This window comes from Solanum pennellii, chromosome 2, assembly GCF_001406875.1.
Source record: "Solanum pennellii chromosome 2, SPENNV200".
NCBI classification, from domain to species: Eukaryota; Viridiplantae; Streptophyta; class Magnoliopsida; order Solanales; family Solanaceae; genus Solanum; species Solanum pennellii.
Genome location: NC_028638.1, coordinates 53,361,163 through 53,386,806, shown reverse-complemented (window position 1 = coordinate 53,386,806; position 25,644 = coordinate 53,361,163). Strand labels below are relative to the sequence as shown.

The following is a 25,644-nucleotide window of genomic DNA, read 5'->3' as shown; positions in this document are numbered from 1 at the left end:
AAAAATAGAGAAATTGTATATTAATAATTAGGGATAATGCACAAGTACCCCTTCAACATCTGTCTGAAATCTCAGAGACATACTTATACTATACTAAGGTCCTATTACCCCCTGAATTTATTTTATTAATAATTTTCTACCCCTTTTTGGCCTACGTGGCACTATCTTGTGGGGCCTACGCTGGTTGACTTTTTTTCTCAAGCTAGTGCCACATAAGCCGAAAAGGGGTAGAGAATTACTTTTAAAATAAGTTCAAGGGGGTAATAGTACCTTAGTATAGTATAAGTATGTCTCTAGAATTTCGGGTTTAGATTGAGAGGATACTTGTGCATTTTCCCAATAATCTAACTGCTGGTTAGAAAAATCAAATGACACAACTTGTATAATTATATGTTTTACAAATATAAATTATTTGAATAAATAAAACTATTTGTGTTTGTATATATCTATGAACTCTATAGGTATATGATTATATGAATGTAGTATTTAAATATACAGAAATATACATATACATAAACAATTTTGTATATAATTATTAAAATATACAAATCGCTATATACAATTCTTTTGTATATAACTGCCCAAATATATAAATAGCTATATACAAACTTATACAATACAATTACCTAATGTTCTTCAGATTTTGTGAATATATGCATATATATATATATATATAATATATATATATATAGTTTTAAATATATGAAAATATACATATCCTCGCACAATTTGTATAAGACTACTCAAATACACAAATTGTAAAAAACAAATTATTTTATACAATTACTTGATATTCTTCAAATTTGTCATTATTTGATGAATCAGACACAACCTCGTTAGATGTTCTTGGTTGATTACTATTAGAATCGCCATATTTGGTTGTCCTCTTGTTTTCTCCTTCAACAATTTAAATGTTGCTCGCATTAACATTGTTGATAACATGCTGCAATGCGATTGCATCATGTTTTTTCTTGGATCTCAACTCTTAGATAGATTTTTCCTCTAGAATTTGTTTAGATTGGTCCTTAACCATAGAATAGATTTGAAAAGCAATTGAATCATCGATGATAAGAGACCGATTAGGTGCACTCGTCACCGACAACGCATGACTAATAACTCGTAAAGACATAATTCTCTTTCGAAAGAATTTATAGATAGAACAACAACAGTGACAAGAGGAGAAATAGCGGCGTCAACCATCAGAATAACAATTTCGGTGAATCGCATCATCAAAATGAAAGCCCTAATAGTATACAAACGGAAAAAAAATGAAAAAAAATTGAGAAAGATTTGGGCAGCTATATGTAAGATTGAAAAAATCAATTAGGTTGAAGATGGTGATTTTCGTATTCTAAGATGGAAGTGTAAGAGTGATTTTAAGAGATAAAATGAAAATGTTAATAGGAGAGATGAAATTTAACTTGTATACAAATACAAATATAAATTAAGGTTTTTTGGGTTGAGTATACAATAAAACGTGAGTCCCATAATTAATGGCAAAAAAATTAAAACTGTAACCACTCATAATAATTAAATTAATCTATACTCTCTTTAACTAATACCATAGTAATGTTTGCCAAGTCATGTAATTTTTCCTTCTTTATTTATCTTTGCTTTAGACTCGTTTAGAACGTTTCACTATCATAAAATGCACCACTAAGGCATATGTTTTACTTAATTTTTTTATCAAAATTATTAAAAAACAGTTCTCTAAAATAATATATTTTTTTGGATTTTATCAAAATTAATATAAACATATTTTTTAATAACTTTTTTGTAAGTCCATATATTATAGAGTAAATATACCTTAACTGTTACTCACTAACATTTTATAATTCCTTATTTTGAGATATATTTTATAATTTTAACGTAAATAATGATATATCTTATTTGAACAAAATAATCATGTTTCAATAGAGATTCTTCTTCATACTCAATATGCAATAGGAAATTTGGAGTTTTTTTCCTTGTAAAACAAGTTAATAATAGACTACCAGCTAAACAAGTTAATATTCCTCTTCATCCTACTTAAAAGAAGTTATTGAATTAGAAGTGTTGTAGTAAATAAATAAATCAACTATAAAGAAAATGTCTATATCATAATCACAATAGAATAGATAAAAAATTATATGACACTGTAGCAAATTACAGAGATTTATTTTTCTTTTTTGATACTACAATTACATTAGAAGTTATTTTTCACGCAAACATTAAAGTTGTAATATCCACATAGCTTCAATTGTTAATTTTGATACTCTTGTTCGTGTTGTATTTATCGTTATATTTTATCGGATCAATTTTGTCATTATCACACAAATATTTTGCATTCCATCTAATTACAGTTGTTAATTGTCTAAAATTTCTATTACAAATTGGATATGAGTACGAATCTCCATTGAAAGAGCATTGCCATTTTATTCGAACAAGTAATTTTAGCAAAAACATTATTTTGAGTAACATTTTTATCATAAAATATGTATAATGAATTATAAAACGTTATTAACGGTAACGTTTATGTTTATTTACTCCGTTTGAACTTTACCTTTTTTTCATTAATTTTTTTTTTGGATAAAATTTAGCACGAAAAATACGTTTATACTAATTTGTTAAAATAATAATTTTATGAGGTATTATTTTGGTGAATAAATTTCAATAATAACTTATTTTGGTCAAAAATACTTTTTTTCCTTGATTGAAGGATGTATTATTCTAAATTGAATATTTTTAATGTTTAGTAAATTATTTGTATTGTTTTTCTTTAACTTAAAATTATAAATTTCACTTAACATAATATTCAAGTTTGCCTTTTTGTTTTTAATTATAATTATAATTTTAAATTTTCTCGTATTCGAGTTACACCAAGAACAAAATGTAAAACTAGATGACTTAATTCTAATAACTAGATAATAATATGGTAAATTATAATGAGGATATAAAAAACAGATAAGAGTCAAAATTGATTATTTTTGCTTAAAATGTAAACTCGATTTTGAATTTTATTGTTGGTTTAATTTTTGAAATAATTAATAATGATATATCTTATATTCAACTTAAATAGTATAATTATATTTTAATGTATGTCTATTTATTTAATTTAATATTTTATAGATGTTAAGTGGTTATTTGTGTATCATCAAAATGGTAGGTTATAAATGTCAAATGTAATTAAGGTAAATACACTTTTATCTACTTTTATTTTATTTAAATTATAGTTGATATTGTAATATTTATTTTTTGAGAAAAAAGATCTGATATATATCTCTTAATTTTGTCGTTTAGAGTGGATAGATCTTTCATTATAAAAGTGACTCGTATATATCCATATTGTTATACAAATGATTTATGTATACCCTTTTATATTAACAAAAGTGAAAAAAATTAATTCAAATAATGATAATCAAAGAAGTCAAAAATAATTTAATGTATGAATTTTTTTTTAAAACTTTATACCTATATAATTTTTAAAAAATATTAAAAATAAAAAATATAAATTTAATTTTTTTTTCTTCAATTAAATAATGCACGTATATATGCTGCCCCCGGTTCGTAGAGTTTCCTAAAACCCCATTGTAACTACGAGAAAATCCTTAAACCCTACACAAGCCTTTTTCCTATCGTTCAGTTTCCACTTGTCCCTTTCAACTCTCTAATGGCCTCTGTAAGAAACAAAATAAACCCACTTCTCTGCAACTTACCGTACGTTCTCACATGGCGAAGATTTGGTTTTCGTACAATCTGCAGTGGTCGTCTTGGCTTTGCGCCGTCCACATCACCGTCAGTGGCCAATACAGATACTCCTGTTGCTCGAACGAAGGTTCTCGAGACATTCGCTGAGGAATTTGAGATTGGATCACGCAAAATTACTTTAGAAACTGGAAAGATTGCGAGGTTTGCTAATGGCTCTGTAATTTTAGCCATGGAAGAGACGAAAGTCCTCTCTACTGTCGCTTCATCTAAAGGCGATGCAATTAGTGATTTTTTGCCTCTTACAGTATGTTCACCACATTTCTGAATTCCTATTTTTTTTTATTTCTCTTAGTATTGCTCACTTGAAAATATGCAACATCATGTAAAAGTAAGAGACAGACTTTGAATTCAATCTGCATTGTTTCTAGCTTTCATAGAATTGACTTCAATCTCTATAACATAGGCATTTTCTGTTCAACATCCCAGTAGCATTTTGGCATTTCATCTGATAAAAATTAAAGCAGCGGTCTTTATAGTACAGACGTCCACAGACAGAAAGACTTGAGTTTCTGCTGCTTTCACGTAATGTTGGTGAAGGAAACTATGTGTTATTGCATACTAGAATTCAAATGCTACAGAAGGCATATATGTGTGTACAAGGCCATGTTTCCTTTTTTGCTTTCATTCCTTTTGCGCCGTGTTGTTAGTTTTTTTTTTTCATTATCTGGTCGTGGTCGTAAATTGTTAGCTTTTTTTCATTATCTGGTCGTGGTCGTAAATTGTTAGCTTTTTTTCATTATCTGGTCGTGGTCGTAAGTGCTGATAATGTTTGCTTCTCTTAGGTTGATTACCAAGAAAAACAATTTGCTCAAAGTGTTATTCCGACAACATACATGAGAAGAGAGGGTGCTCCAAAAGAACGTGAACTTTTATGTGGTCGTCTTATTGATCGACCCATAAGACCACTTTTTCCTCCTGGATTTTACCACGAGGTGCAGGTAAGCTGGTGTCTTTTTATTGCAATTAACTTGATAGTAATAGTTTTTGGCGGCTATAAGCTTCGCTGACTCACATTCTCCCCAGGTAATGGCAAGTGTGCTTTCATCTGACGGGAAACAAGATCCAGATATATTGGCAGCTAATGCATCATCTGCTGCTCTAATGTTGTCAGATATTCCTTGGGGTGGGCCAATTGGAGTAATACGTATTGGAAGGATTTCAGGTCAATTTGTCGTAAATCCAAGCATGGAGGAGGTAATATCTTATATCAGTTGGCATCCTCAGGATAAATTTAGAACGTTAATGCTTTCCAATTTCAGCAAGTTGACTTTCATTCTGGTGGCAGTTACGACCCTGGCATCTTGAGAACTTAGGCCATGTCCTTGGGTGCTGTACTTTTTTGCACTCTTAACAGAAGATGGTTGAATTAAGTGTAAGAAATGGAGCTTTGGGGCTCATGCAGATGTTGTAGTTTCTTGATTATATAGCACTGCTGGGTGTCAATAGTGGATAACTAGCTTAATTTCCAAGAATTTGCATTCTAGGCAAACTATTTCTCTTCCATAATATTAGGAAGAACTACATAGTAAGAATATAACAAAAGTTGTTGTCACTGATGCCAATTATGTTCACCAGTAATTGCAGTCCTGTACCTTGATTAAAGTCTTCTTATTGGATGTCATGCAGCTTAGCATCAGTGATCTTAACTTGGTATATGCATGTACGAGGGATAAAACTTTGATGATAGATGTCCAAGCTCGTGAAATATCTGAAAAGGATTTGGAAGCTGCTTTGAGACTTGCTCATCCAGAGGTGAGACATTGCTGGCTATCAATTTGTCACTGCTTCTCCATAACTCCAAACCAATAATTTTGATTTTTTGAATATTCAGGCTGTTAAGTATCTTGACCCTCAAATTAGACTCGCAGCTAAAGCTGGTAAGCAGAAGAAAGAGTATAAGCTGTCTATGGTATCAGAAAAAACATTTGAAAAGATTCAGAATCTGGCCAAAGAACCTATAGAAGCTGTTTTTACAGACCCTACTTATGGAAAGGTATCTATTTTCTTACTGAAAGATGAATTTAGGAACTTCATTGTTTTTCACTATTCATGTTATATAGTCTATTGATAAAGGCTGCAGGTACCTTCTTTTCACCTCATTAATACTATGTTTTCCATTCTTATTCAGTTCGAGCGTGGAGAAGCTTTGGAAAAAATCACACAGGACGTTAAAAGAGCTCTTGAGGAAGAAGGTGATGAGGAAGGCCTAAAAATTCTACCAAAGACAGTTGATACAGTGAGGAAGCAGGTATGCTTGTAGATGCTGAAGTTTATCTTTTGTGCTACTGATTTTGAGGTTTTATTTTTACATCATTAATAAACAGAAAATTTTTTGTTTCTTCTTTTCCTTTTGTTGATTGCAGAGGATCACATGATCAGTGATTGACCTTGTAGGTTATTTCCTCATGCATTTTATCTTTGGCAAAATAATGTGTATTTCCCTCATGATTGGTCAATAGTAGGTTGCATGTATTTTTTGGATTTATAAGTCCTTTAGCAAACATTGACATATTCTAAATAAAGACTTCAATACTTCAGTTACTGCATTTTAAGGACTATTTGTTTGGGCTTCTTTTTACATCCTAAACTAAGGTTTTAGTCTTTTAATTCATTTTGTGATATTAACCTCCTCAAGTTTCTGACAACATCAGGTTGTTCGCAGAAGGATCATTTCTGAAGGGCTTAGAGTGGACGGAAGGTGTCTTGATGAAGTTAGGCCTTTGTACTGTGAAGCTGGTAATTTACCTGTATTACATGGATCTGCAATTTTTTCAAGAGGGGATACTCAGGTCAGTATATTCATTTTTCACTAAAAACACATGATGTACTATGATTTAGGGTTATCATCACTTGCAAATATGCAATCTTGTTGTCATTCATTATCCCTTATGAGATGTTTATACAGGTCCTTTGCACTGTTACCCTTGGAGCACCTGGGGATGCTCAACGTCTGGATTCACTGGTCGGTCCTTCAAGCAAGCGTTTCATGCTGCATTATAGTTTTCCACCGTTTTGTACAAATGAAGTTGGCAAACGAACTGGCCTGAATAGGCGTGAAGTTGGTCATGGTAAGCTGTTTAGTTCTCAGGTTTATAATATGGTCTGCTCCTGAAGTTAGTGAAAGCTGTAAATGGACCTTAATACTAGATTGTCAATTTGCAGTTGTAACTTGTAATCAACCTCAGTATGTGGAAACATTTATGCCATTTTGTACCAACAACGAGGGAAGAGAAATGTTGATAATGTACTCTCTTCCCTTTCCCATTAACCTTATTTTTCTTGTTTTATTGTTGTTTCCTTGTTTCATGTAAAAACCAAGTACTGGCTAAAGGAAAAAAAGAGAAGATCTTATGTCTCTCTCATGCAATATCATAAAGTAGGGGGCAGGGTTGCCTGCATTGTTCTTTATGTTTGATTAATAAATATTTATATCGTCTGGTATAACTGGTTCTAGTTTTTGAGTCTCTGTCCACTTGGATCATCTTTTGGGTTTCTTGGTCTTTCTGTTCATTTGCTACGTAATTTATGTTCGTGGTATCTTTTTCTAATTACAGCATCTCCAGGGTAATTTGTGGATCATTTTCTTGATACTGGATGCTTAATCTTCTACAGGCACTCTTGCTGAAAAGGCCCTGCTTGCTGTATTACCCCCTGAAGATGATTTTCCATACACAGTCCGAATCAATTCTGAAGTCATGGCATCTGATGGCTCGACATCAATGGCAACTGTCTGTGGAGGTAATTTCTCAATTTTCTTGATCTCAAGGTTTTTCAATCTGGAAATATTTGTCAGACGTTTTCACACTTTCATTATGCACTAATGATGATGAAATTTTGAGTGGAAAAATCTCTAAGAAGATTTCTCTGATCTAAGTCTCTGCTTGTAAGTCATAATTCTCCTTTCAAAATGCAAACATCATCTTCCTGTTTATTTGGTTGCTGCAGGCAGCATGGCTTTGATGGATTCTGGCATTCCTGTAAGAGAACATGTAGCAGGTCTGTCGATAGGGCTTGTTAGTGAAGTTGACCCATCAACTGGTGAAATCAAGGATTATCGTTTATTGACTGATATTCTGGTGAGGACTGTTGTTTCAATCTTTTTGAATGTTTGTCTTAGCTCTGTGAAGTTCAGTGAAGGGGGGGACAAATAAGAGGGAAAGAAGCATCTTCTAATGAATGCTCAAGGGATGGAAAAACAAACAAATTGGTGGTAAAATTTACCTTGTTCAGTATTCCAAATGGATATTAGGATTTTGGATCTTTTTTTCAAGACAAGAATTGGAAGCTCATAACTATTGCTCTATACCGGCGGCTGGAGTGAGAATAATTTATTTGGTCACCTTGAAAGTGTGCTTTAAAGTTGTGAAATCATCCGGTCACTAAAGGCCTAGGCTTTAAGAGGTGTATCTTCTATTTAGCCAACACTTGCTTGCATGATTATGATTGTAATATGAAATTCTTGACTTTTCATATGACCTTTTATTTCCTCTTGGATTTCACCAAATATATGAAAACCTGCTATTCCTTGCTTTGGTATAAACTTAGATTCCACTGTTGTGTGTCTCCATTTGGTTCATGTTCTAGCTTGGTCTTGTGTGTTTTTGCATCCGTTTGACTTGAGAAGCCCCCAGTCTGAACCTTGTCTGTCTGCCTTACTTGCATTTGCATGAATAGATTTTACTTCACACCAGAAGTCCAGAACTATATGCTCATAAAACTTATGTCATTGAAAACTGCAAATCATGTAAACAAGAGTTATCAACTTCAAAACTTTACTTACCATCACCACTTGTATAGTCTATATTACTTCTCTTCCTCTGGCTTATTGGTTTAAGTTATATCCTAAGTTTCTTTTGTCTGAAGCTGGTCTCTATCTTTCTCTAAATTTGGTGCGAGTTTTACTTACCTGATTAATTAACTCCTCTAGGGTCTGGAGGATCATCTGGGTGACATGGATTTTAAGATTGCTGGTACCCGTAATGGTGTAACGGCCATACAATTAGATATTAAACCTGCTGGAATTCCTTTGGATGTCATATGTGAGAGTCTAGATCCTGCACTTAAAGGGAGGCTTCAAATCCTCGAGCACATGGAGCGTGAGATAAGTGCTCCACGTATTCAGGATAACATATATTCTCCGCGGCTAGGTAATTAGCTTCAGTCATTGATCTTATGTTTCTCTAAACTCCTTAGCTTCACTTCATTTAACATGTCTCTTTTGATGAATGCTTCAAATACAGTTACGTCAAAATACAGCAATGATGCACTTCGTCGCTTGATTGGTCCTGTTGGTGCTTTGAAGAGGAAAATTGAAGATGAAACAGGTGCAGTCAACAGTTTGCATTAGACTTATCTGTTACTTTTACCTGGTTACTCTGGGTGATCTTTGACATGAGGGCATGGTTAATAATTTCATTCCTCTCTTGTGTATGATCATTGATGTAACTCTAATGACAACTGTTCTTGACTTTCTAAGTAGAATTTTCTTCCCTTCAAACTTGTTGCAGGAATACTTGGTTTTTGGCTCCTAATATGCTAATTGTAAACCAGTTTTTTCTTTTGCTTCATATTGCTTATACACATTATCGCTTTGCCTTGTTAAGTTTTGTAAAGATATGAAACTTGTGCCCAACTTAGCCTCAGAAACTGACTCATGAGGGAAGGACTCTAACCTCTCTAACAAATGGATACACACAGAGTCACACACATAGAGACAGATAATGTGTGTCTTATAGCACTGTATTTCATATGTAAACACTTTCTAATGGTGTTCTTTCCAGGCCGTAGTTTTCATTTTTAATTTCTCCAGCTGATTCCTTTGTTACTCCTAAAATTGCGTTCATTTCTCCTTGCTGATTCATAATGTAGGTGCACGGATCTCGGTTAGTGATGGAACACTTACTATAATTGCCAAAAATCAGTCGGTGATGGAGAAAGTACAGGAGAAGGTAATTTTGTGTTTCCCTTCTGTTTACGTGTTGTAGGTTAGATGAGAACTGCTTTTGTCACTGTATTCCATTTAGAGAAAAACTGCCTATTGTTTTAGCATGTAACATTTTTCCTAAACATTGAGCACAATCATGTAACTGAAGTAAGGAGAACAGCTAAGACAGAATGGTGAATTAGGTATTTAAAAAAAAAAAGGTTTGTCTTGAAAGTTCCTCAAGTGCTACAGATGTACCTTGTTTTTCACTTTACTTTGGCTTCACTGTTCTTGAAAAGCTTCTGAGCCAACCAGTTCCATCCTTTGCAATTTACTGCTGACAGGTTGATTTTATAATTGGACGTGAAATTGAGATTGGAGGCGTATATAAAGGTGTTGTTGTATCTGTTAAAGAATATGGCGCCTTTGTGGAGTTTAATGGTGGACAACAGGGCCTCTTACATATTTCAGAATTGTCACACGACCCGGTAAGTTCTCTTTTTCTTCCCTCTCTCCCTCGCTATCAAAACTTTATACTGCCAAGGATCATAGCAGTTTAAAACTTAATGCTTTTTGAACTCGCTCAGTCATAGTAATTAGTACTCACTCTACAGGAGTCGATATTACCTTACTAATTTGCAATTGCTCACCCGTACCATGCAAATAGAGCTTGAGACTATTTGCAGAAAATAATCATGACCTCCTGTGATAGTAGATCATTGCTTTCAAGGGCAAGTGTATAATTTTTCTTTGAAAACTCTGAAATTTAACTAGAATATTGCTTGCAGTCTGTGCCATGTTCCTCTCAATTTTTTTTCTTTCAGCAAAGGTTAATGTCTATTTGTAAAAATTGTGTAAATCATGCATCAATTTATAGTTTCTAAAGCTATGTTAAAGACACAAGTCAAACAGTTAATTTTGTCCTTTCTGTACTTGAGGAACAAAGTGTGAGGCATGGAGGTTTAGGCTAGACTGGCTATTCCTTCCATGTTATTGTTTTGTGATTAATTTGTGTCTTTTTTTTTTACTTTTAGGTTTCCAGAGTTTCAGATGTGGTATCTGTGGGACAGCAACTTTCTTTAATGTGTATAGGACAGGACGTTCGTGGTAATATTAATTTATCATTAAAAGCCACCCTGCCTAGACCTAAATCTAAGACAGACATTTGTGTTGATGAACCTGTTGCTCCTACTAGTCAAGAGGTTAATGTTTGGGCTGCCATTGAGGATAAATCCAATGAGCAAGAAAACGAAGGTGCTACTATGGGAACTGTAACTAATGATTCAACTTTGAATTCAGCTACACCAGCAGTTCTAATCCGTAGTGCGGCGGAGTGTGATGAGGAGGAAAAAAGTGATGCTCTGAATTCGAAAGGTGATAATGGATCTCAAAGTGCTTCTACATCTGAGAAGAAGACAAGGATACCGTCCTCACTTTCAGAATCCGGTTTTTCTTCTAGAAGTGCGAAGAAGTCCAAAAGAAGCAAGGATGCTATTCTTGACCTAATAAGTGATGATGAAAGTGAGCAGAAACATACTCCTGAAGTAGGCCTGCATTCTCAAATTGGGTCAGATAAGGATGACGCTACGTCTGAGACCCCTATGAGTGCAAACAAACTAAAGCTTGGAATGAAAGTAACAGCAAAAGTGCATCAAATTCGTGCCCTTGGTTTGGTGCTTGATTTGGGTGGTGGAATTCGTGGAATGTATCGTTTTGAGGTATGTTTGACTTTACTTTCTCAAAGTTCCTCTGTTATTTTCAACTTTTTACATTAATAAGTCTGCTTTATGTGAAACTCTTGTCATTATCTTGTCCTTGCTTGGCTCGGCAAGTTATTGTTATCACCCTTGCTTTCTTTTTATGTTTCTATAGATGAACATTGCTTGCTTTCCATCTTTTCCTTGTTTAGCCATATAGTATTCACAAAAGCCTTAACAAATATTATGATGGTCCCACTAGTTTCTATTATGCATCGTGCCCCTTTTAGATATTCATAATCGAATTTCGTTTGTCTCACCTGGAGATTCTAATTCCAAAGTCAAATGAAATTTTACTTTTTTGGTGTAGTCTGGTATGAAGAGGGACTTTGAGGTGGGTGATGAGCTGCGGGTTAAGTGCTCAAGTTTTTCAACTAAAGGGATTCCAGTACTGTCTTTGGTGAAAGAAGAGTAATTTAAGGTGCTATTATACCAAAGTAAAGCATAAAACTGCAGGCTGTAAAAAATGTCAACTAAGAAATTGACAGGGAATCACAAAACACCGACGCTTGAAATTTGTTTCAAGAGCCTGCATTTCTCAGAGCACATGCAGATCGTTGCTATGAGTTGGATCTTGAGAATAAAGAAAGCAGAAGGCCTCCTAAAATCAGGTAGCCTCCCGGAACAGGGTTATTCCCAGCCCTTCACCTCTGGTCGGTTTTAGTCCTGTGACTCTATCACGAATAGCTTCAGTTTTGGTTCGAGTTGCACGTCAATGTAAATCATTCTTTCATGGCTCATGGCTCTTTCCATACTACGCAAACAACAGGGGGTTTGAGGATGTTTTTGTGTTGTGATAGCTAGGTCTCATTTATGTGTTATTTCTTCTCCTGATTACTATACACTTCTGTATGAATACCAAAATCTCACTTTCACACCTTATGCTTGAAAAAGATTTGCAAATGAGAGGTGATTTTCGACTTTTCTGTTATGAAAAGTGTACTACTATAGGCTACTTTTAGCTTCTATAATTGTCGACCACTTGGAAAAGAGTTGAGTGGCGGTCAGCGACAAATATAAGATTTTTCATCTACTAAATATATCCATACAAAAAGAGATACATTTTACCAACGGGGTCCTAGACAGTAGACCTAAGAAACTCAAAAAAAAATAAAAAATACAGAAACTACCCATGTAATAAAGTTACATTCTCAGAAACTAAGCAAATATAGTTTATCATAACCATTTAATTTGAAGTTAAATATATATCATTTAAAATGAACCCACACAAAATACTCTTTTTTTTTATTTGTCAATTTTCACTTCTTAGATAGGATTATTGTCTTTCTTTTTCTAACCAAACTAGTATTGATCCACCCACACTAATGAAAATAATTGTTTCCAAATATTTATCAATTTACAAAAACAAGATGATTGTTGAGTACACAAATAGTGATAAAGGGTAATTTTGTAAAATACGTTTCTTATTTATAACTTTCTAAAAATCATGTGAAAGGAAAATGTGATAATTAATATGATACGGAACTAGTAATAATTATGTAAAGATGACGTGTGTAAAGGTTCTTTTGAAGTTTTTCAAATTATGGATAGTTGGAAATTGAATTAAAATAGTTATGGAAGGTAAGCTGCCTCTATCTGCGTTTATACTCAAGACATTAATAACATTTACTATTAATCAAAATTGATAATTTTTTGCTAATCAAATCTCACTAGATTTGGAGATTTAAAAACGAGTCACGTTTTGCTCAAGTATGTTGAAATATTAGGGGAAAAAGAAGTTTTGATTAGTCTAATACTATGATTAAGCTTAACCTTTTATCAATTATTTTTAGAAAAATGATACACTATTAATGAACGGATTTACTTAAACCGATTATGCCACCATTATTATTTTTGTTTCTTGTTTCACCCTTAAATATATCATGTTAGTCAATTTTATAATATCAATTAAAATGAGTTCAAAAGTAAGTAGAGTTAAATTTGAATTTTTGAAAAACTTGAATACGTTAATTTTAGTTTGAAAGTGGAACTCTAAATATTCTAGAGATGAATTGAATAAAGGGTTACTAGCACCTTTGATAACTCAATTATTGATAAATTTCAACTATATCATTATGATATCTGATTAATTATATTTAATCTTCAATTACATGAAATATGCATTTTTGATCCCCTTTGCTTGTGAATATTCACAAAATTTCAAAATTATTTATCATTTTCATCGATATACTATGTTAAGTTTGTTTGTTACTTTATATTTGAAGATATTTACTTCTAAAAATAGCCCAAATGTATTTTCTATCTAAAAGGCACCAAAAACACATATTTAAGGTTGGGAAAAGGGTCTGATATACCCCTCAACTTTGTCATTTAGAGCTGATATACCCCTTGTTATGAAAGTGGCTCATATATACTCATACTTGTAAACAAATGGCTCACATATACCCTTTTCCTGTAGCGGAAATGAAAAAAATAATAATTTTAATCTAAAGTTTTATTATTTTTTTCTATTAAATATAATCCAGTATGAGTAAATTTAATCCTCGTCAAACATTTTTTTTTTTGACTTTTTTTTTGTTTCAATGACTAATTTATAATTATTATTTTGATAATCAAATTTATTTATGTTTCACTAATATTCTTGTAAAACTTATTGTAGATGACCAAATTTTTTCTTCGAATACGAAATTAAATTACAATACACACAAAAAAAATAGTTTAATTTTTTTTCTTTAAACTAAGGAATAAAAGAAAAAAATAAAATAAGAATAAGAAACTCAAATACTTATAAATAAAAGAAGCCAAAAAATAATTTATGTATGAAAAAAATTAAAATATACCTTAAACTTTGATAGAAGAATCATATATACCCTAAACAATTTTTTTTAAAAAATTAGAAATGATAATTATAAATTTAAAACTAATTTTTTAACTTCCGTTAAATGAAGGGTATATGGAGCCATTTTATAACGGCAAGGGTATATGTGAGCCGTTTGTATAACGGTAAGGACATATATGAGCCACTTTTATAACAAGGGATATATCAGCTCTAAATGACAAAATTGAGGGGTATATCAGAACCTTTTCCCTTTAAGGTTAGATGTGCTTATTCATAAATCACCAGAACCGAAGTCAAATTTATCATTAATTGAGGAATCAAAAGTATTATTATCCCTTATATAAAAGTAGTTAAAGTACTTCTTATAATTACCATAAGGATAATCTATTTGGCACCAAAAACATTAGTGTGAAAATATCCTAATAATATGATTTTTTTCAACAAAAAAAAAATCTAATGTGCCATATATATATAGAAATCTGATTAAATTTTTAAATTCATATATTATAAGATTATTTTTGAAGCCGTCATTTTCAACATAATTTTTTCATTCTCTAGGACTCAAATTTAAAATCTCAAATTTCATCACAGTTTCGAAATATCATTTTACTGTTCTTTTTTCATGCTCCACTAATGTTCCTTTATCTATTTTGATTTTTTTTTTGTGTACTCCAAGACTCAAAATAAGTCTTCCATTGTGCTTTTCGTTTCTTTCTTTTAATTAAATTCTTCAATATTCTCCCATTCAAATTTCAATGAGTCTTCTTCTTATTCTTCCTTGTAATCATAATTCATAAAACAATTTCTTTAGAACCATTTTGAGGGGTCTTTGAGGACCAAAACATCATTTCTATATATGGACAAGCCATTCATTATTGCGTATATATTGATCTAGGTTCAAATTTGGGCAGACACAAAAATGCTTGCTAATTAATTTAAACAACATTTTTATTAGAAAGAAGTATTTGAAACATCCCTAAACAACTTTCGGTATGTGTTGCGAACACTTTCATTTTTAGCATCTCATCTTCTCTAGAGAAGCAAAACAGGTGTAAATTATTAGTTTTATCCCTAAATTATTTTCAGCTTTAAAAATATTCATTTACTTGACTAAATGAACTTAAACACACCCCTGATATTGCAACATGAGTGAAATACACTCTTAAATTATCGCCAAGTTTAAGGGTGTTTTCAACACTTCTCTCGATTTTTTGCTGAGAGTTACATGTCATACAAGAGTTTGAGACCACTTGCTATGTTTTGCGGCAAATCAAGGATGTATCTACGTTTAATTAGTCATGTGAAAAAATATTTTTAAAATTGTCACTAATTTAGAAATAAAATTAATAATTTACGTTAAGATTAGAGGACCTAAGAAAGAAACAAAAGAAAAGAGGACGAAAAGTAGGAGTACTAACTTCAATCTAACAGCCGTTGTTTTTGAATTTTGAAGTCATTTCCCATAGTTGGGGTTTCATAAATCAAAATCTTCACCAACCCACCAAAAACAAGAAGAAAACTCAGCCAACACATCATTAGGGTGTGTTTGATAGGGAGTATATATTTTTGATCTTTTATATTTAATTGATAAAAAATTATTTTTGTAAAAAAAATTTCGTAAAAATAAGAAAAATGACTTATTTACTTAAAGTAGAAATAATAAGTTTCTATAAATGACATTTCCAGTTATTTCCTTCCTTGACTATCCCATTCGGCGTGAACCCAATGATATTTTTGCTAGGAAAAATAAAAATATTATCAAAATATATATAATTTTTTATGAAAAATAATTTCCTTCGAGCAATTAGCACTTAGTTCGTACATTTTTTTCAAACCATCCCACTATCATCCCAACTTGCAAACTTTGCTTGACATGTAAAAAAAAAAAAAAAGGAAAGAAAGATCTATGTTCAATATTAGGGGATTGACTTGTACTAGGCATTTCGAAGACTCCTCGTGTGAGCCATTTAACTGAAAATGACTGTAAAAATGTTCTTTTTTTGACTTTGATTCCAAAATGAATTAAACATGTCGACCCAATCTTTATTTGTCCTGTTTTTGTTTTATACATTTAGTTATTGAATCGATTAATTCAGATTCTTGTTATATTCGATAAAACAAAAATCACTATTTAAAAAATTGAAATTTTTTTAGGCTATAACAAGAGATGGCGTTAAATGACTTTCATCCCTCGTATTATTCCCATTTATATCATATGGTTGATGTTACATGAGACAGATAATCATCCAATACCATTTACTTATGAGCAAAAAGTCCAATTGGAGACGACTTTTTAATCAACCTAGCAATGAGTTAAAATCTCAGAATTCACAACTCTTTGATAATATTGTAATTCGATAAAGTCTTCTAGACTTCCTTATTAACTATGTATATAAGCATAAATTTTTAAAAAATGCTTGTTACCACTAAAGTATCGTTTGAATTTCTTTTTACAAGTACTTGAAAATAATATACCTAGCAATTAGTTATAAATAAATTAATTTTTCTACATTTTGACTTGGAATTAGAGCTGTCAATATGGGTTAGCCCACCCCATTCGGGCTAATCCATACAGGCTTCGACATTTTACGGGTCAGACTGGGCAGCCCAATTTTGATGTGTGCCAGAAATGGCCGGCTCAACCAACAAGTACATGGGCTACAGGCTTGCCGGGCCAGCCAACTTTATTTAAAAAGTATATTATATTTAGAATTATTAAATTAAATTATAAATTATAATTTAAAAATATTATCATAAATATCGACAAAATAATATTACATGATGTTAATGTTACTATTTTTAATCAAATCCACAAATAAAATTATCTTTGTAATGTTTATTAAGTTCTTTTTCAAGTAAAAGTATAAATATCTAAATAGAAATATTAACCTAATTGTTTTGAGTTTATACTCTCTTTAATTTTAAATTTTAATATTATATAATATTTTTTAATTAATTTTTATTGGCCCATTGGCTAAAAAGTCTTTTTCTCAAATGGGTTCCAAAAATCATAGCCCAACCCTATTAAATCCCAGGCTAAGCCAGACCGGCCCAACAGGCCTAGCCCATATTGACGGCTCTACTTGGAATAGTTAAGTACTATTCTTTTCAGCCAATTAATTTACTAATATAGCTAAAATATACGTAGATACACAATATAGTATACTGAATATGTATATTATATATAAATTATTTAATATAAAGTATGTATTATCTCTATGTTTTGTACGTAAACTAGACGACGGAATGGATCAAAATATTTATGAAACAAAACAACTTAGAAGCTTCTTTGGAAAATTAATAGATTTGCCAGATGAATACGGTAAGGAGTAAGGACTCCACAAATTTTACTTTGACAGCAAAATTAGAAAAGAAAAACGGATGTTTGCTCTTTTAGTCCCTAAAAGATTGATAAATTCTATTTGGTCCCTCTAACGTTCGATTAAGTATAATTGATCTTTAATTAATTGAAACGTGTAAGTTTGATTCATTTTCTAGTAAATTTTTAATAAAGTTAACAAATTGTGAGGTACTAAAACAATTTATAGCCTTGTGTATATTATAACACATTTCTAAATAAAGGAACCAAAACACAGATATTTGAATTAATCCAAAGTCTAAAATGCTTAATAAAATATCACAATAATCAAAATCATATTTTATTTATAAATAACTAAGGGGGGTCAAAATTACAACTAATCCATAATTATCCTGTTAAAATGTATTGTTAGTCAATAACTTCTGCAATTGACATGATGGTGGAGATGTAATAATACACTAACTAATACTTAAACGTATTTTTATTTTATTTTTTAAAAAAGCAATAGATTCTTTTTGTCGTCGTTAGTTGACATTTCATTTCATCTTCCTAATAATTTATTGCCATTCCTAGAACCATCCTTCCATTGGGTCATTTTACTTTTTACCTTCCGAAAGGAATGGTAAAAGTCTACAACAAAAACAATTTTTGGTGGCATTAAACATTGATACGAATAAAGAGTGATAAAGTTTTTATCAGCATTAGTTAAGAGTCATTGAAATCAATATCGCTAAAAACTTTAGGGACATATACAAAGAGTGACAATTGCTACTAAAAATACAATAATTAAGAATTAAATGTCATTAATGATCATTTTTGTTATAGTAAAAGCAGAATTATAATTATAATTTTAAAAATATTATTTTAATATTTTTAATAAATTATTTATATAAATATTAAATAAATTTTAAAATGTAAATGTGAGATTTTAGTCAAAATAATCATTATATTTTAATAAATTCGTTGGCGAACTTTTTTTTTTATTAAAACGATATCGACGTGTACTACTGTCCACTCTAGAAGCAAAAGCAATGTTAGTTTTATATTTTTATAATATTGATTTTGTCTATGTTTATTTTTTCGTTCTCTTTGTTATTCCTTTCTCGATCAATTTTTTTTTTTGAAAGAATAATAATTCGTTAGTCGTTTTAACTACTATATTTATTTCTTTGCGTCCACAGTTGACTCTTGTTCACGATGGATTATTTGAAAAAATTATAATAGTAATTTTATGTTACAACTTACAACATTTCAATGCACATGGAGTTTAAAGTTCAAATTTGACACATATACTCCAAAGTGACAATCAAAAATATACAATAAAATATTTTTGATAATTTAGTAATAGTTTAACAGATAAAATTGTTACATGAAAGTATAATTTTAATTAATTAAATGAATTCAATTCCTTTTATAAATATCACATATCTATTAATTTAATATAAATATGAAATGTTATAATTTTTTTAACATATGTAATATAGGAAATTCTTAGCATTAATTTTGCGTCCGATGATCCGACAGAGGTGTAGAATCTATGGACCATAGGTGCAATCTAGGAATAGTTTATTTATTTATTTTTATATAATATATTATATTACCATGTTGTATTTCGACAAACATCATATTCTTTAGTGCTTGATTTTCAGATGTTTCTACAACTACAATTATACTAGCTAAGTGATGTTTTTTTATTTATTTCTCAAATTATTTTTTTAAAATTTAAGATTACACATCAATTATTATAAGTACTATTTGTATTGATTATTATTTCTCAAAAAATATACACGATCCAAAATGAACAAGCAAAATTCAACTATCAATACTTGATTCTTTTGGATACTTTCCTTCTCTCAACTTTTTTTTTAAATCGTGTTAATAGTTTTTCTTTATTACCATCTTTTTGAAAAAATAAAATAAAATTGCAGCCAAGAAAGATGTCATTAGTGATGTATCAATACTTGATTTACTTTTGGTCAATTTTCCATTTGACATTTCGTCTTAATTGTGTAATTTATTTGTTTTACTTGGGGCAAACGCATGTGATTATTTAACTACTAGAAGGGAGGTAGAAACTTCCTATAGGACTATGGCAATGCCCGTTCAACCAAGAAACAATTTACTTGACTATGACTTGAGAAATAACAAATACACCATTATCTGATAGTTTTACTTGGTATTTATATTACTATAAACATTTTACTAAAGATTAAATAATTATTTTTAAAGTTAACTTATTTTTAAATAAATGTGCTATTTTTTTGAAATCGACTAAAAAATAAAAAGTAACAAGTAAGTACTATTAGATATAGGCATAATACATGTATTGAACCCTAAATTTGGCTTCAAATTTTAATTTTGATCTCTAACTTTCATAATGCCCAAACATGCACTTTAACTATCCAACTTTTAAGCAAATAAACAAATGAGTCATACATGGCAAAATACACATTGGACACCACATAGGACAAAAACTGACATGTAGGACGTGTGTGTCTATTTGTTCAATTTACTTATGCAAACTCAAAATTGAAGGACATATATGTAATTCAAAACCAACTTAAAAGACGTATTTATATATTATGCCTTAGATATATTAGTAAGCAGATAAGGATTAAACAATACATATAGTATATCGACAGATTACACCATGGAAAAATTATAATAATTAGAGTAGGCACAAAGTAGATAAAGACTTTTAATAGTAGAAATAGGTCAAATTTTAGCAAACAGGGACACATAAAAAGAGGAACGTAGCAGACAAGGGTTGGCTGTAAAGTCCGAATCATTTTTGAACAACACTAGTCAAAAAAAATAATATCATTTATTCTTCTCCTCTTCCCATTTCTAACTAACATATTTCTGTTTTCTTGTTAATTAATCAAACACTAAAGTTTAGAACTAAAATAAATCTCATAGAGCAAGACGAACAGTAGCAGCTTGCTCATGAAAATTGAGATGAATATATCCAGCTCAAATTTTCCACTTTTAAATTGGATAGTTGTTTTGTTGCTGAATTTTGCTTTAATTTGTGAAGCCGATCCTCGAATTTCAGAATCTGGACTAATATGCGGCACGAACAGGACAACAGCGGCGATCATTATTCCCCAATTTGTTAAACTAATGGAAGTTGTTTCACAACGCGTGACGGATAACAATTGGGGAAATCATGGTGTAAATTCAACAAATATATCAATTTATGCATTAGCAAATTGTTATCAGGATCTACCACATCAGGACTGTCTTCTATGCTACGCTGCTAGTCGAACTCGACTTCCTCGTTGTCTTCCTGGTAAATCCGGTCGAATATATCTCGACGGATGTTTTCTCCGGTACGATCACTACAATTTCTTCAACGAAACTACTGATTCAGCTGAAGATAGAGTGAACTGTAGCAGCTCAAATGGAGTTGCTACTGGACAGGAATTGGCCACGTTAAACGCATCAACTGGAAATTTGATTGATGAAATGACGAAGACAGCGGTGGCGAACGGCGGTTACGCGGCGGCGAATTTGAACGGAGTTTATGGATTGGCGCAGTGTTGGAGAACTTTGAGTACAAGTGGTTGTAAAAAGTGTTTGGACAAAGCAAGTAGAGATATCAAAGGGTGTTTGCCGAGTAGAGATGCTAGAGCTTTGATTGCTGGCTGTTATTTGAGATATTCTACACAGAAATTTCTCAATGATCCCTCCGGAAACAGTAACGGTGGTAAGTACTTCTTCATTTTCAAACAATTTTTATGCTCAAACTGAATTATCGTCCTATGTTATTCTCTAATTCATGTACTTTTCATTTCATTTCAAGTTTCTTTTTGGTGTAAAATGAAGTTTTAAGGTATATATCGATTTAGAAAATCAAAATAAAATAGCTCTTTCTTCATTTCTACTCTTGCAATTAAAAATGCCAGTGAGTAATAATACTAACTTTACAATTAATAATTTTAGTAAATTATTATTTTTTACTTAATATTTTTATAATTAACTACTAAAATCTTAAACTGGCATTGAGATGAGGAGGGGATAGTATTTCTTCGATCAATTTTCGATGGCATGTCAAGGTGAATTTGATTTGCGGACATTTTTCGGCTTCACTTTCTTTTCTATTTTAGCTCATCAAACCTCACACGTTTATTTTAATTTTAAAATTGACGAGTTTAATTTTTAAGATTTAAAAAAAAAATTAATATATTGTTTCTTAAATTATCAATATAGGGATTAAAGTTTTTATTTTTTATTTAATTTTCACGTATATTCCATGTCAAAAGTAAATGTGGCTGCATCCATCCACCTCTGGTCAAATTTTCCTATATGGGGAGAGCGGTACTTTGCTTTTATTTCGACGGCAAAAATTAACTACATTTAACGTTAAAATGCCATAATTTTTCTAAATTTTCGCCAACTTTTGTGACCAACAATTTAAACTTTTCAAGGAAATGGTCCCAGGAAGATGACTTCGTTTCATAAATTGTATTTCTTGTTTTGAGATTTTTTATATATAAAAGGAAAAATCTTCTATAAAAGAAACACGAAATTTAAATTAAATTTATAAAAAAAACAAAATCAATTGACTTTTGTGAGCCTGTTTTGACTTTATCTTCTGCATTTTGTAATGAAAAAATGCTGTTATTTTTAGGAATAAGCAAAGGGGTGATAGTAGCTATAGTTCTTGGAGTGACAGCTTTCACCATGCTTGCTCTCTCAGCGGCTTACACAGCTCGTAAAAGATCATTAAGGCGAAAACAAGGTATAGTTTGATGAACAAAATAAAATAGTTTCGTAACTTTACTGCTACGATTACTAACGTTCAATGACTATATATTCTAAGTAACCGTAGAACTATTGTAACTTTTTTTGGTTACATTGTTGCAGCACGCATTAATCTTGGCAAAATATCGAATTCATACAAGAAATCGAGCTTGAATTTTAAATATGAAAATCTTGAGAAGGCAACCAACTACTTTGATCCTTCAACAAAAGTAGGACAAGGAGGAAATGGTTCTGTATACAAAGGGACTCTGCCTAATGGGAATGTTATTGCAGTTAAGAGACTATTTTTCAATACAAGACAATGGGTTGATGACTTCTTCAATGAGGTCAATCTCATTCATGGAATTGAACACAAAAATCTTGTCAAGTTGTTGGGTTGCAGCATTGAAGGCCCCGAGAGCCTGCTCGTATACGAGTTTGTGACCAATAAGAGTCTAGATCAATACCTCTTTGGTAATTATCTCTCTTTCTAATTCCATACATAAAAGGGTGAGTTTAGAATTCAACTGTCAAGACATCTTTCTGGTAAAACCCAAAGTGACCAAAAGCTGAGGCCCCAAAGGTTGGGGCAGAGCGGAAAATACCTTGACAGTTGAACCTGGACTTTGACACAGCATTTTTCTTACCTATACATTTCTATGTTGTGATAGTTATATACTTCTGATTGAGTTGTTGAATTTTTTTTGTAGATAAGGACAAGGTAAAGATTCTAAGTTGGGAAGAACGTTTCCGTATTATAGTTGGAACAGCACAAGGCATTGATTTCCTCCATGGAGGTTCAGAGATCAGAATCATCCATAGGGACATCAAGAGCTCCAATGTACTTCTTGATGAAAATCTTGAAGCAAAAATTGCTGATTTTGGACTTGCTCGGTGTTTCGGAGCTGACAAGACTCATCTCAGCACTGGAATTGCTGGAACATTGTAAGTCAACAATTCACAAATACTTATCAATACAATTCCGTTTCTTAAACTTAATCTGTGATTTTCGGTGTACAGAGGATATATGGCTCCTGAATACCTCGTTAAAGGACAACTAACAGAGAAGGCTGATGTCTATAGCTATGGGGTGCTTGTTCTTGAAATTGTTAGTGGCAGAAAAAGTATTGCCTTTGCAGAGGACTCTGGCTCTCTACTACAAACAGTAAGAATGCTATACATTTCTCTTTAGCATGGTCGTTATATGAATATCATTGAACATTAGTAGTAAAGTCAAAAAACTATATTTATCATATAACTCGGTATATATTGTCATTTTGGTTTCAGGTGTGGAAGCTGTACACAACAAATCAGGTAACTGAAGCATTGGACCCTCTACTGAAAGGCGATTTTCCGCGAGAAGAGGCATCAAAGGTACTAAAAGTGGGGTTGTTGTGCACTCAAGCTTCTGTCGCTTTAAGACCATCAATGAGTGAAGTTGTCCAAATGCTAACGTGTGAGGGCTATCAAATTCCAGAACCATGCCAACCACCATTCTTAAATTCGAACTTATTAGCTGGCGGTTCAATCAAATCCAGTATAAGAAGTTTAGTCTCAAATGCACTCTATAAACTTGATGAATCATCATCTTATGCCACCACCACTGGTTCCTCAAGTATGCAAAGCTCATCAACTGGACCACACAAAAGCGATGAATTCCTTTTAAAAGAGTCTGAAAATAGGAAATAATTGCAAGGACAAAACATAGAAATGGAAATTTTGAGAGATTTTTTATCAGTACATTTTTTGTACAGTAATAGAATTAGTATTTCATTTTTGAATTTTTGGTGAGTGATAATACAAGAAAGTGTAGACTGAAGCATATATACTTTTATCATTTTCAAATAGGTGCATGAATTGCTTAATGCTAATTCGTTTGTCCTGGCTTTTTGTCATTATGAAATGCTATCATATAATTAAATTATGTGGATATGGCCGGTTCATTTGGACCCCATTTTGAACTACCAGATGCCGACTAAATTCATTTACCTCAACCACCTAATTTTGTTGATCTTATTGTATCGTAGCCTTCTGTGAATGTAGACACTATTGTTACCGAGAATAGAATTATCTTATATTTTTTCCCCAAATTGCGGGTAACGCCAGGAAATACAGGGGAGGAAATGACAAGAATAGAAATCGAACTCTCACTAACAACATTAAAAATCTAGGAAAAACTATAATAGATTTTATAAAAAAAATTAACTAGACAAAAAGAATAAATCCTTTTTGGATTTTGGATGGTAGGACTTGCGATACAATTCAGATTTACCTTATTTATGATTTTGAATCAAGAGTAAAATTTTCAAAATTACTATATGCTCTTTTTTTTTTTTTAATAATTTAGAGGTCTGCAAGGGACTAGCCAGTAGCCACAGCTACTTAACCTGATTAAATTAATGACTCAACTTTTATCATTCTCTATCTAAATATCATTTTTTATTTGCGATTTAATCGTGACATATATCGTACGTATCAAACTTCTAAATTCTTTTACCACAAAACCTAATTAACCTTGAGGTAATAGATAGGAAACTATAGCCTATAGGCGTATCATTGAAACTAAATGATAAATAAATGACAATAATAATAATTATCAGAAGAATGTCGAAGAAATCTATTGACATGAGGTAAGAATGCAATACACGCAATTCCGCTGATAAACGCTAGCTATTGAAGGATAATATCTCACTTTCTCAAATTTCGGTAGCGCATTTTTATTTTGGTTCATCCTCAATTATTTTTTTAAATGTAATTAGAGATCTTATTTAAAATCCTCTTTTTTTTCACAATGAAATAATTTATGACAACATATAAAATCAAAAAATATTTTAAATTATAAATTTTAAAAATTAAATTAAATAATATCACATAAATTGAAACGGATTAAATATTATACTCGTACGATGGTGGTGGACCATATATAGCATTAGCAGGTAAGGCGTTGGGACTTCACTGTTTTTGGACCACATGATGTCAATTAAATATATATATCTACCACATAAAAGAGCCTACAAACATTTTTTTTTTTAAAAAAAAAAGAAGAATAGACCCTCAACGTTAGTATTACTTATCAGACAATTATTAAATTTGCAATTTCTTTGATTGCCGGGTAATAAAAGCAAGGTGAAAATTAAATTCTGTTTTAGAAATATGTGATCGATTAATGTAGCGCCTTAAGATGTGTAGATATTTTATTTATGAACTATAATTTGTCTATTAATAGTTGTAGAAATTTTAATAGTTTTCACAGATGCTTGAGATATTATAGTGAAAATTATGTTTTTCAATAGTTTTGTGAAATCTATTGTTCCGTTGATATGATGTGAGAATACAATATATGTAATTTGAC

General features: G+C 31.3%; 2 protein-coding genes across 2 annotated transcripts; both read left to right on the top strand.

Annotated features, from left to right (window-relative positions):
• Positions 1 to 3,542: 3,542 nt before the first annotated feature.
• LOC107008916 (polyribonucleotide nucleotidyltransferase 2, mitochondrial) lies at positions 3,543 to 12,364 on the top strand. The gene is made up of 16 exons (XM_015208126.2): positions 3,543 to 3,991; positions 4,530 to 4,685; positions 4,771 to 4,941; positions 5,374 to 5,499; positions 5,579 to 5,740; positions 5,876 to 5,995; positions 6,399 to 6,536; positions 6,653 to 6,815; positions 7,360 to 7,485; positions 7,693 to 7,823; positions 8,675 to 8,894; positions 8,988 to 9,071; positions 9,616 to 9,695; positions 10,015 to 10,158; positions 10,705 to 11,388; positions 11,738 to 12,364. Exons 1-16 carry the CDS (start codon positions 3,650 to 3,652, stop codon positions 11,840 to 11,842), a joined length of 2,952 nt encoding a protein of 983 aa, XP_015063612.1. The 5' UTR covers positions 3,543 to 3,649; the 3' UTR covers positions 11,843 to 12,364.
• A 7,931-nt stretch (positions 12,365 to 20,295) lies between these two features.
• Positions 20,296 to 24,216, top strand: LOC107008764 (cysteine-rich receptor-like protein kinase 42). Its single transcript, XM_015207923.2, has 6 exons — positions 20,296 to 21,255; positions 22,180 to 22,290; positions 22,416 to 22,766; positions 23,003 to 23,237; positions 23,313 to 23,457; positions 23,580 to 24,216. The coding sequence occupies exons 1-6, from the start codon at positions 20,493 to 20,495 to the stop codon at positions 23,979 to 23,981; spliced, it is 2,007 nt and encodes a 668-aa protein (XP_015063409.1). The 5' UTR covers positions 20,296 to 20,492; the 3' UTR covers positions 23,982 to 24,216.
• The last annotated feature ends 1,428 nt before the right edge of the window (positions 24,217 to 25,644 follow it).